At 53.4% G+C, this 12,698-nt stretch overlaps 1 protein-coding gene across 5 annotated transcripts in view; it reads right to left on the reverse strand.

Annotated features, from left to right (window-relative positions):
* GTF2IRD1 (GTF2I repeat domain containing 1) overlaps positions 1–12,698 on the reverse strand; it is a 64,311-nt gene that overhangs the window by 33,523 nt on the left and 18,090 nt on the right. For all 5 annotated transcript variants that reach the window (XM_086762892.1, XM_086762893.1, XM_086762891.1 and 2 more), the window contains exons 2-5: positions 8,985–9,113; positions 6,786–6,927; positions 4,320–4,466; positions 464–647 (exon numbers count right to left, since the gene is read on the reverse strand). In XM_086762892.1, the coding sequence (XP_086619018.1) occupies positions 464–647; positions 4,320–4,466; positions 6,786–6,927; positions 8,985–9,107 (596 nt within the window). In that variant the 5' untranslated portion in view covers positions 9,108–9,113. The remainder of the gene's footprint in view (positions 1–463; positions 648–4,319; positions 4,467–6,785; positions 6,928–8,984; positions 9,114–12,698) is intronic.

Below are 12,698 nucleotides of genomic sequence, written 5' to 3' on the forward strand. Positions count from 1 at the left end.
ATTGCTGAGACCCTTGTGAAAACACAGCCAAAATGTGGAGTTTGCCTCACCACAGTCCCCTGCCTCCCTCCTTGTCTGGCGTTAAAAACCTCATTTCAGCCTGGGAAGACGCTCACAGCTTCTACACTGGAAATCCCTCTGGAGACAGAAAAGCACTTAGCTAACTGCAGCGGATATCTTGGCGGAGACACGTAAAGTGATGCGGTTAATGCGCACGTTTACATGCGCTTATTATAGGAACGGGTCCGAAACGGTCTCAAGCCACCTGATGTGGATGAACCTCCTTGCAAGGCTGGGTTTGGTATGGTTGGACCCAGGTTTCTGGGTCTGAGGGAGAGGCCAGGACATAAGCGGGACTCTCCTGCCTGCTCTGTGCAAAATCTCCGCCATCCACCAGCGTTACAGGAGCCACCATCCTGAGGGCTCGCTGCCCTCCTGCCCCTTGGGGGATCCCCAAAATTACCTTTTTAGCCTGAAGCGGATGCTGCGGCTCTGCTCTAAGATGGCCACCAGGGACTTCACGTCGTACTCCATGGGTTTCTTAAAGCTGATTCCCTCCGGCAAGCCATCCACCGTCAGCGAGCCCGGCTCTTTCAGTAACCTCTCGTAGGGCAAAGGGACCACACTGCTCTTCCCCATGGCTTCACCTGGGGAGGGAGGGGGCAGAGTTACACACCCACGGACACACCACACCCCCATCCGCGGCCAAAACAGGCTGGAGGAGCAAACGGAAGAGCAAGAGATCCCGATGGAAACGTTATGAGAAGAAAACCGCTTCCTACCTCTGTGCTTAGCACACAAGGACCTGCAAGCTCTTTCTAAGCGCTAATTAATAAAAAGCTCACAAAAGCCAATAAGCAGATGTCTCATCTCTTGGGTAGCACAGTAAAACCCTCAGTTCGGGTCACTTGGCACAAGCCCACCCTCCAGGAGCGCCCGGACGCGTGCCAGCGAGGGACGTGGCCGCCAGCAAGGCGGGAGGGAGCCGAGAGCTGACAAAGGAGGCTGAAGGGCTCGCGCTGATTTTTATCTTCTGTTTACTGAGATATTCTGGGAACCTTATTTTCTGTTGGTTTTCTTATTTTGCCTCCTGGAAGAATGAAAAGTACTTTGATTGCTGGTGCTGTCAGGCAGCCTCGACGCACTTTGAAAGACAATAAAAAAAACTCCAAGAGTCTCCCTCCATCCCACCATTTGCAGGCAGCAGGAACATCGATAGATTTGACCCCACAACCACCTCCAGCAGCCCTGAAATCTCACCCGCTCCCCTTGACGATGGGCACAGAGTCCCCCCGCCACTGACCCCACTGTGCGGGGCTGGCTCCATTATACCTCTGACACCAAAATCTCCCCAAGGAGTTGGGAGCAAACTGCTTTCCCTTCCCTGGCAGCAGCAGATGATCAGGGAACATCCAGCTAAAAAGAGATTTTTCTAAACCAGCTAAAAAGCCCACGTGCCCAATCCAGGGATGCTTACGGTGCTCTCCAGGCAAGACACCAGCAGAAAATCAGCCCCTTCTGAAGGGTTTCAAAGGAATGACGAAACCCTTGAGCTGCTCTCTGCGTAAGAATTATTTTGGAAACCAACCCGAGTCACTGCAACCAATAAACCCGGTGCTGAAAGCACAAAGCAGAAGAAAGAGCCGTGCAGGAATGCGACCTGTCTGGCAAAGCAGCATCCAGATGTAGAACATCTGGCCGCATGGCATGGTGTCTGCACCTTCGTCTCCAGGCTGAGGGGCTGGCAGAGGAGATTATGGAAAGTTTAAATAGCTGTGGGATTTTATATCATGGATCTTCTTTATAATCTTTGGTTTTTTTTCTCTCTTCTTCAAAAAAAAAACCAAAAACCACCACCAAAAGATCTTAGAGAAACCCTGAAAATCTTGTGGCACTGTCAGCAGTCCTTATTAAAAGTGATTTCTTCAACATGTTCTTTGAAGGAACGCATGATAACTAACGACGTGCAATTTGCACGAGCCATCAAGGTGCCTCATAACCAGGCTGGATAATGTTTTAATTAAGCCAATAACAGAAGTTTCAAAACAAACTTTTGAACCACAACACCGCAAGTACACCATCTGCAAGCCTGGAGGGTCCTGACAGTTTCCCTGCCCTGATGCACCGGCTCTAGCAGCTTTCCACCTCCCTCCATCACCTCTCCTCGTGATGGGGAGAAGCTCCCGATGCCCATGGCAGCTCCTTATCAACTCGACACTCAACAACTCCCTGAACGTATTTTTATGGGGAACGCGTTACTGTCAAAGTGACCTTCACCAAGTCTCGCGCCGCCGTGCAGAGGCTCATGGTTTAGCTAAAGAGAGACAATAATCATCATTAATGCCTGTTTAATAGAAGCTGGCGGTAATCAGTCATCCCGTTGGTGTGGAGATTACCCAGCTCTGGAGGGAATACGCGATCTTTTTGACTGAGCATTTTCTAAGATTTTTTGTTTCCAATCCCTGTTGATGGGAGGCAACTGAAAGGATAAAAAAAAAAACCCCGGAAGAAAGATAACTGTTAATTTCTGACAGTCCTCTGGTGTCGGGAATAGAATCGCCCTGGGGCAACTACTATCTCCTATGCTATTTCTTCCCACTCAACCGGGAGATGCTTTTACTGGTGGGCATTCCGGAAGGGGAGCACCCGCCATACAACGGCTCAGGGGTGGAAATGGCTGATTCTACCGAATCAGCAGCAAAGGCAGAACTACACCCAGTGCCAGAATTACACCCAATGCCAGGGCCAAAACCACCGGCCTAGGGATGCCCAACCTCCTCCTGCCACAGTAATACCAGCCACACTGGGCTGGGGACCTGGCCAGCTTGCCCCCAGGCATGTCCACGCACCCCGACAAGGTAAAGAGCATCGCAAACCCATCTCGCCAGATGGGCTGCCTGGTTAGAATCACAGAATCACAGGATAGTTTGGGTGGGAAGGGAGCATTAAAGCCCACCCAGTCCAACCCCCCTGCAAGGAGCAGGGACACCTCCAACCAGATCAGGTTGCTCAGAGCCCCGTCCAACCTGGCCTGGAATGTTTCCAGGGATGGGGCATCCACCACCTCTCTGGGCAACCTGGGACAGTGCTCCACCACCCTCAATGTAAAAAATTTTGGTTTGTACACCCTGTGCAGATCCACCCCGGTCAAGCTTTTTCATGCAATTATATATTTATGGTATGTCGTCTATGAATAATTCCCATATTCCCAACAGGCCTGTAAGGCCTGGCGCTCTCCCAGCAGCACGACGAGACCTGCAGCTCAGAGCAGGGATCCAAGCAGTGCCAAAACGCCCTCTCCACCCTGTTCCCTTGGCTCTTCCGCATTGCCCCTTCCTCCCTGCTTGCGCCGAGCCTTTTGGAGGCAGCAAGAGGATTTGATTATCCTCATGGCCCTGGCAGGGCTCAGTAGATCACCCCAAATCCCAAATGGTGACGGGGAGCTGCCCCCAGGCAAGGGAAGCTCCCAGTTCCGCAGCGGGTCCAGCCGCAGGGCCTGAACTCCCCCAGAGCATCACAGTGGGCTAATGAGCACTGAGCAGCACGGGAGAATACTGGGGCTTGCCGCTCCGTTTTCCCAACCCAACCTTGCTTTTCCCACCTGGGCCAGCACGGCCCCGGAGGTGCTGCCAGGGGATGAGCCAGGAGCACAGCCACCATCCCCAGCCGCTCTGCGGGGGCTCAGGCGGGGAGCTGCCGAGCGAGAGGCAGGCGCTGCCGCCGCGCGAGCCTCCGCAGATTGGGCCCAAAGGGAGCTCTGCAACCCACTGGGTTACATATCAACAGCCATATGGTCATCTACATTTTAATTGCAGAAGCTTTATTGCTGGGGATGATGCATGTGCTGGAACGGCACCAGCTCGTCTCTCACGAGCGGGGCTGCGGGGCCGCCTGCTAGAAAAATCATCTTTTTTCCTTTTAAATAGACTTGCTGGGGAAAGGAGTGAGAGAGTCGCTGCAGAGCCCTGACACAGAGCTTGTGATAGAGCTGGTGGAGATGTGGCATCAGGGATAAAGGTGCACTTGAAAAATTACACTCAGGGCACATGGAGGCTTCCCCTGACAGATGATGGTCCTCTCAGCACAGGGATTTTTTTTGCCCAGTTTGGGGCACCGGAAAGTGAAGAAGCAGTGGCCAGACCCCATCTCAATGCAATGCTAACCCTGCGCAGGAGCACATCGCGCCATGCTGCCCGTGCCAGGGCCCTGCTCCCTCGCTGGGGAAACGGGCTGGGGCTGAAAGCCGCATCCAGCGCCGGGCAGCTCAGCAAGCCCTGGGGGCAATCCAAATCCCCAAATGGAAGCGTGAAGGTTCTTACTATAAAGCACATCAAACACTTCCTCTACCATCTTCCTGAGGAGGTACACGTCTGATCCCTGGTCCGGGGAGACCCTGAGCATGCTTCGCCCACACTCCTTGGCCTTCTTCTGCGCCTCCGCGTCCTGCTCCTTCCTCTGCTGGATTCCTGTAGTAGGGAGAGGAGAAAATGGGAGATGCTGCGGTGAGAAGAGGGTTCATGCAAGATGGAGTCTGTGGGCGGCAGGCCCCTCGCCGCCCCCACACCATCAGCAAAGTCCTTTGGACTCCCACTCACCCCAGACCCCAGCTCAGATGGGTCCACAGTGCCTGGCAGCCCCCGACATGCAGGGGAAGGTGCCAGCACGGGCAGCGGTGCCAGCAGCACTGTGGGGTGCAGGATCAATCCCCACCAGCCAGGGAGATGCTCATCCCGTGCGTGGCCCCCCTTCCCTGGTTTTACCCACTCGGCTGCACTGAAACTGTTGTGATTAATTGGGCAGCGCATTTCTTTTCTCTGGTTTCAATCTGCTTAGCCTTCAATCTCTCAGGAAAAGAAAATCCACCTTTCTTGAAGGCTTTTTTACCCTTCAGCATCACGTAGCTCGGTAATACCAGCTATTTCCTGCTAATTTCTCCCATTAAACCTCAATATTTTCGGCAATGACTTCCTTGCATCTCTAAACGTACAGAAAATTAAACACTACAAGTACATTATTGCTGTTCTATCCAAAGCGATTCGCAAGGGATTTTTCGGTGCCGAAGGACTAATTCCTTCATCATCCTCGACAGGCTCCTGCTGGATATCGGCTCTGGATGCTGCCTGGGTGCTCAAGGAGCTCGCAAATCCCTCCCGTGGAAACAGCCCGCAGCTGGGACATCGCTGGGATGGGGACGAGCGGCGTCCACCGCAGAACCAGACACAAGAAAGGGGACAGCTGCCCAACACCCAAGCTCCGCATCCCTCCCGCGGGGCAGGGAAATGGGCTCTGGAAAACTTTTTTTGGGTGTTTTACCAAGGTAGTGAAACGCAACTGTGTCCACACCCTCCTGCAACGGACTCTCCGTCCTGGCTGGGCGCTAACTCTCCTCGCTGACATTAATCCTGATCACTGTCAGGTCCCCCCGCGCCAGGAAAGGCTGAGCCGGGGGTTCAGATAAAGGAGCACATTCTGCGCGCCCAGAGAGATAAGACACTCCTTACATCTCCCAGCGATGTCTGCTTTAGATTATTTCAGATTCTTTCTAAGGGGGCAGCTAGACCATAAATCAGAGGCACTTCCAGGGATGCTTTCCACCGCGTGCCAGTCGTAAGAGCTTTATGGAGCAGGGTTGAGCCTGGGCCATTTATAATTCAAGACAGAGTTATCACATTTCACCCTGTCTCTAGCATCAGCCGCTTCGCCCCAACCCCAGCGTCAAGATTTTGTGCTTTCAACCAGACGTCACCATTTCATTCTGACAAAGGTGTAAATGAAACCAAAGGGGAGGGGAACCAGGATCTAATGTGGGGCGCCTTGCCCCAGCACAGCAGCAGGTCACTGGCCAGGACATATGTGGGTGTATATAGAAAAAAAGTGAGATTTACAGATGGTCATCAATATTATTAGCTCCAGGGCTGGCGTTTAATACCTAAGAGGAAGCTCCCTCCCGTTGGCCACCCCGCTGCCGTTCACTGCTCGGGTACCTCCCTGCCTCTCGCGGGTGGTGGGAAGGAGAGGCCGAGTTGCCCATGAACACAGGAAACATCCCCAAAATGCCTCCTGCCCTGCAAAAGGCAACGCACCAAAGCAGAGGACAACTAACAGCGGCTCTCCTGGGCGTGCACGGCGTGGCGGGCAGGACAGAGGGGCAAAGCAGAGCAGGGAAAGCACAGAGCAGGGAAAGCAGCGGTTGGCGTGCCAGGGATGATGCTGTCCAAGAAATGCAGGTCCCTGTGCACAGCACAGCACCCCCTTTCCTCCCAGCTCCCAGGCTGTTTTCGGAGCTGGTAGAGGCACGGAGCTGGCACGGAGGGCTGGGTGCCGGCCTCACTGCACGCAGGGCTGCTGCCAGTCACACACATCCCTGCGATACCTGGTGACCCCCACCTGAGATCGAAGCAGCTCCACAGCCAAGACTCCCAGCTCCCAAACCTACCTCTGTCTTTCCAAAACCAGGAAAAAAGCCTTGGCCCAAGAAAGCCTCTCTGCTCCTGGGGGATCACTAGGACAAACTACTTCTGCTAACTCCTCAAATGCCACTACAGCAGATCGGAGGCCGCAAGCCAACAGTGCCAGGGGAGCAGAGCAACAGTCCAGCCCTGTGCCACCCCAGGGATGCTTTTGGAGAGGAGAGTTGGGGTGCGCAGTGCCCTCCTTGGGAGGGGAGAGGCTCCGGACATGGTTCCCACCTGCTTTCTCCATCGCTCTCTACACCACTCAGTCCCACAGATGGACCACAACCCAACCCCGGTGCAGGGGAAGACCGCCCCAGCAGGAATACTCACTGCAAAACTTTTGGAAGTCGGCTTGCAGCTCCTTGCGGGCGCTGAGGAAGACCCGTCCCTTCTCAGTGCCCACCACGAAGGCGCTTTCCTCGTGGACGGCGATGCAGGCCACCTCTGCGTTCAGCTTGGAGAGCGCCGAGCACTGCGGGGAGGCACCGGGTCAGAGTGGCCGCGCGAGCATCCCTGCTTGGCACCCCCTGCCATTTTCCAGTGGGATTTTTTTCTTCCCATCAAAATATTCCCCCATCAAAAGCAATGTTCTGGTTTGGGTCAGAATTTCATGGATTTGGTGACATCCCCTAAACACTTTGGTGACTTTACAGCTCCAGAAAGGTATCCGGCCGAGCTAGGCTTTGCTGGAAAAGAACTATTTACCCATCATTTCGCTTCACTTTTTCTGATCCTAAAAGTAAACATTTTACAGTATTTCTTTAAAAGAAAACATTCCTGTAAAAAAAATAAACAACCCAACCAATCAACAACAATTTTATTTTTCCACCAGCTCTAATGAAATAAGGAGCACGGGAATCTTATTTCAGCTGCAGAACACTAATATGGTCAAAGTCTGGATTAGCTGAACGATTCTTCTTGTACAGTTATGCAAAACATTAAAGAGATGGAAAAGACTTCCTCTGTTAATCCATTTTACGTAACATGCGCTTCCTGCTCTACAGAATATACATGTATATGCGTTTTTATTATTATTATTTATATTATAAATATTTTATATTATATATTATATATTTTTTATATTATAATAGCTATGCAGTGCCTGAGCCATATTCCCATAGCTGCAGCACCGACGCTATGAAGATGCTATCCCCAGGTCACGATTTAAATGGGCAAAACAGGGAGGATTTTCCCATCGCCAAGCCCAGTTCGACACATTGCCTGCTCCCAGCATCGTGGAGTGGCTGGAGATGCTGGCAGCCGGGGAGGGAGCTGGACGGCAGCTGCCCATGGATCATCTCCCCCGAGTTACCTTCAGCTCTCTGCGTGCGTTTACAGCGAGCTTGATTTGTGCGGACTTAAACCAGTCTCTATACTGGGTCATCTTACCTCCCGCTCCCCTTCTTCAAAAAGCAGATATTGAATCACATCCCCCAAAACAGGTATTTTTTAGAAACCTCCTTTCAAAAACCCAGCAGCAAATGGAAGTATTTGGCTCAAAAAGCCCAACGCTCAACAAATAAATACAAAATCTAGGGGATGTGAGATTTGGAGGCAGACCAAATCCAAACCCTAAGCCTCCTTGGCGACGCGCATGTGGCCCCGTAGTTTATTCATCTCGCACGCAGGCAGCCAGACTTCGGTGGGTGCAGAGCCCAGCCGCGGCGAAGCGCTGGGATAAAGGCTGAATTTTGGGAGCAGCCTGACTCCCCCAGCCCTGGTGTCAGCACCTCATGAGGACTGTGGAATAATGTAAATTCATTAAGAAGCCAAACTACAAAAACACAATTTGCTCTATGGGATGGCACGGATATAAATCATCAAAGCTGCTCGAGGCGCGTCAGCTCCGGGGAATCCGCGGCGACGGTCAAAGGGAAGGAAATCAGTATTAGCGAAAAAACCTCCTACCTGCATGGAGAAGACAACTCTTCCAAGATAAATACATTAAATATGACTTGGCTTTAGAAAGGGAGGGTTACTTAGCACATCGCATTGCATTAGATATTTGTTACTACACACCCACTTTCCCCTCTTGATTACATTCACAGTTAAAAATAAGATTAGCTCTGGTCCACAAGACTTAATCCAGACAGTTATCTTGTTTATGTAAGCACGGCTGACTTAAGCAAGGTTTCCACCGGGAATTCTACGTCAAAAGATATGAAAGTTATTTTCTTTGTTCTCAGAGATAAAAGCCATTGTTCCCCTGTTGTGTAAAAGCTCACGGTAACATTGGTAAAACATCAGGAAAAAAACACCCAACCAACCACCCTACGTTCAGTTGATACCAACATAAATATTAATGGAAAACAATACACATCTGAGATTAACTTGGGCTGACTTTATGATCCTTACGGCTGTCGGGGCAGCAGAGGATTTTTATTTTCCAGCTCCAGCAGCTCCCTGGGCTTTCCAGCAGCAGAGAGGAGCGGGATGAGCTTGACAGCCCTCCTGCTTCATCCCTGCTCCCAGCCAGCCCTGTTAATGGGAGGTGAAAGGAGGGGGACGGGGACGCCACTGGCCTCTTACCATGGAGTCTAAGGCAGACACTAAGCTGGTGATGATTTCGTCTTTCTGGGGAAAAACCATATTCCACTGGTCAGCTCTGGAGGTGCCGAGAGTGACGTCTAAAGGCTTTCCTGCCAGGGCCATATTCACCTGAAAAACAGGAAAAAAAAAAAATTAGATGTGCACCGCTGTTACTAACGGAGAGCCGGCACTGAGCATCACCACTGCAGCCCCACCCCAGCGCGTGCCACGAGCTACGGCACAACGCTGGCAGGGATACACAGGGAAACTGAGGCACAGAGCGAGGCCGGGGCCAGCCTGAGCCCCACGTTCCCCACGTCTCCTCTGCTAAACGCAGATAATTGCAGACGCTGCCAAGCTGTAACCAAACCCTGCAGCCAATGCTGTCGCATCCCAGCAGCGGCCAGGTCACCTCTGCCCTGGGGCCTCACCCCTGGGGAGATGCCACCACTGTGTAGGGCACGCCGGATCGACGGCGTGGTGGGACAATCCGGATGAGCAGGCTGTGGCCATGCCGAGGCAGAGGATGTGGCGTTGAAGCAGACGCAGAGCACTCCTGTGCCCGAGCTCCGCAGGTAGCAGTGAGCAGAGGGTGATGCAGGTGTCCCCATGAGGACACTGTGCTGGCTGTCCCCATGCCTCCCACCCTACACCTGGGGCAAGAGGAGAGCCTGGCACCCAAGGGTGTCCCTGAAACGGGCCAGAATCACAGGCAGCAGGACCAGGCAGCACGCTGGGATCCTATGGCTAAGCAGTTCCATCCCACACTGCAAAAAGGGGAAAAAATGCTGGGGCCCAGCCACATGTGCAGCAACTGTGACAGTTCTCTGCGCCCCTGTGCACAGGTCTCACCATGACCCAGAGCGATGCCACAGGAGAAACTGAGGCAGGGGCTCGCCCTGCACACATCGTCCCCTCCCATGCTGGGGCACCCACACGCGATACAGCGTCACCGCCCCAGCACCCAGCAGGCTCCCTCCCAGCTATCGCCCCTCCATCTGCAGGGCAGCGTCGCACCGCTCGGCTTTAATCCTGTGAAGAATGGGTGCCAAATTAGCCAGCAACACTCGGGAGCCACTCGAACCGGATCGTAAATCATGCGCTCGAAGCCGCAAGTGGATAAAAGAGGCCAGAGAATTTCTAACGAGGCGAAACGGGCAGGAGCCGGGCAATATGAATGAAGCTGCCTGTGCGTAACTCGATTTGCGGCTCAGCCGATAACCACAGCCACTCAGCCTGGCTGAAAACAAGGGTTAAAAGTCAACAGCAAAAACCCAACTTCGCCTTCCCCGTGCCCAAGGAGAAGGAATCTGCAGGCAAAGCTGGGCCGTGCTGCCCCATGCAGCTGGGGAAATGGTGGGTTTTGGCCCAGGATAACATGCCCCGCTCACACCACCATCTCGGCAAGCACCTCAGCAGGCACAGAGCAGGGGACTGAGGAATGGGCCCTCAGCCCTGCAAAACCTCGCCATTACGTGAGCGTGCAACAAGCCCACGAGGCTGGAGACAGCTCCCTGTTAAACAATGACGACGGAATTTCAGAAATCGCGCTCGTCAGGACCTCCGAGCTGGCTCTTACCAAAACCAAACGCCCGTTCCTGCAGCCTGGGCGCTACCACCCTCCGGCACAGCCCCCTGGCCGTCCCCGCGCTGGGGACGGAGCCTTGCTTGGCACCTCCAGCTTCACCATCACGAAGGCTCGCAGCAACGCTGGGAAATGGTCCATCCCACTCCAGCCCTGCCGTTTGTCCATGGGGACCAGCCATTGCCCAGGGACTGTCATTGGGAAAGGACTTGGTCCAGGGAGCATCGCTCCCTCCTTAACCCCTCAGTGGGAAAACAGCCTTATTTAATGCCCTTACATCTTTCTGAGTGCCCTAATGCTTATTAAATAGGACTGCTGGGACATGGATGTTCTTGTTGCCTTCCAGCAGCATTTTGAAGAGCCAGTCCCTGCCTCGGTGGGGCTGGTCTGGTCACGGCCCCTCGGAGAGCTTCAAGCTGCACCAACCTGCTCGGCCGTGGCCTCCCACAGGAAGCGGCTCCCATGGGGAAGAGCTGCTCCTCCCTCAGCTGCGGAAAGCAAAGCCATGAGCTCGATCTGGCCCCAGAAGTGGGACCGAAAGGAAAGTCTGGGATAACATCAGTGGGAAATGGGGCAAGGTCCTCACGCTCCCTCCCTACCCACTCCCTGCTCAGCAGGAGACCAGGACAAAAATAATCCCTTTCACCTGGCTGATAGCTTAACACAGAAAAGGGCGAATCAACCAACAAGAAAAACAATCATAATAAAAACATGACCCAACTAATACAACAGGACTTTAAGGGATGTGGGGAACAATATCCACATAAAGCTTCTAATCACCTATGGTCACGAAGAGCAGTGACAGCAGACTCAGAAAGTGGGGGAATAGGAGGGAGGAAAAAAACTTCACGGCAAGCGCTAGGCTTATTCAAATCAAATTAAGATATACGGCTTGAAGTTGTTCGGCTAATCAAAGGGAAAGCCATCTTTAGGAAAACTGGGATAAACCATTCTTACAGCAGGGAGCGAGGCGGGTGGGATGGGTGCAGAGCACCCCTTCCCAGGTACCACGCACCTGTCCTGCTGAAATCCCACCCGTGGCACCCACCAAGGGGTTGGATTCCCCCCTCCTGGCCCACGGCGGAGAGAGGGGGGCTCAGCTCCGGTTCCAGCCCCCAGCCCCATCCCACCCCAAGTCCCATCCCCAGGGGCGCAGGGTGATGCAGGGACCGGCACGCTGCAGTCACGGGGCCAAAGCAAACATTTGCAGATTGTTTTTATTTTTTTAATATTAAAAAATGTAAATGTTATTATTTAATTTTATTATTTAATTGAATTATTTCTCCCTACCAAATCAGTCGCGGGGACGGGATGAGCAGCGCGGGGACGGGGACGCCTGGCAACAGCTGGCGCGGCATGCGGGCAGGCAGCCCGCACGGGCCGTCGCCCGCTCGGCTCTTACGACACCTCCTTCCTCGCCTCGCTTTATAATCCTGGGAAAGATTATAAATTTGGCCCCGGGGGAGTTTCGCTCGTGAATCACCTGGGCTGCAGCAAAGGAAAAACCGGGCGCGCGGGGAGGCTCCCGACCCCCTGCAGAAACAGTGGCGGTTCCCCGCAAACTCTGTGCCCGCAGCAAGCACATCCCCTCTGCATCCCCCCGACCGCTGCCGCCAGGCACCATCTCTCCCCAAAATAAACACCCTCCAGCCTGGCGCGCTGCGTCACCGTTCCCAAAGCGTTTGGAGCAAACAAAACAGTAAAAAAAAAAAACCACCACAAACCAAAAAAACCCCAAACCAACGACAACCCCCCAAAGGAAATTTCCAAGAAAACTGTGTTACTATACCCCTCCAATTATAAACAGAGTCAATTAGGAGAAATTGCAGGGAGTTTTGCGAGCCAGCAGCTCACACAGTGTGGCCCCGGCATCGCCGGCCAGGCTGGGGCTGGGTTCATGGCAAAGACGGGCGCTGTGAGCTCCTGGTGTTGACTCAAGGACAGGAGGGGGTTCGGCTCCCTTCTCCTTCCTCATCTTTTCAAGCCCTACAGTGATTTCCAGTCCCACGCCACAACCAGGGGTGACAGAACCTTATTTGATTAAACCGAGCTGGTGTTTCCACACCACGGTGACAGAGCCTGGGGAAGGATCCCCACGGCCATTCCTCCCCACGGCTTTCACCTCGCCA

Source organism: Chlamydotis macqueenii, chromosome 19 (genome assembly GCF_036417535.1).
Source record: "Chlamydotis macqueenii isolate bChlMac1 chromosome 19, bChlMac1.mat, whole genome shotgun sequence".
NCBI classification, from domain to species: Eukaryota; Metazoa; Chordata; class Aves; order Otidiformes; family Otididae; genus Chlamydotis; species Chlamydotis macqueenii.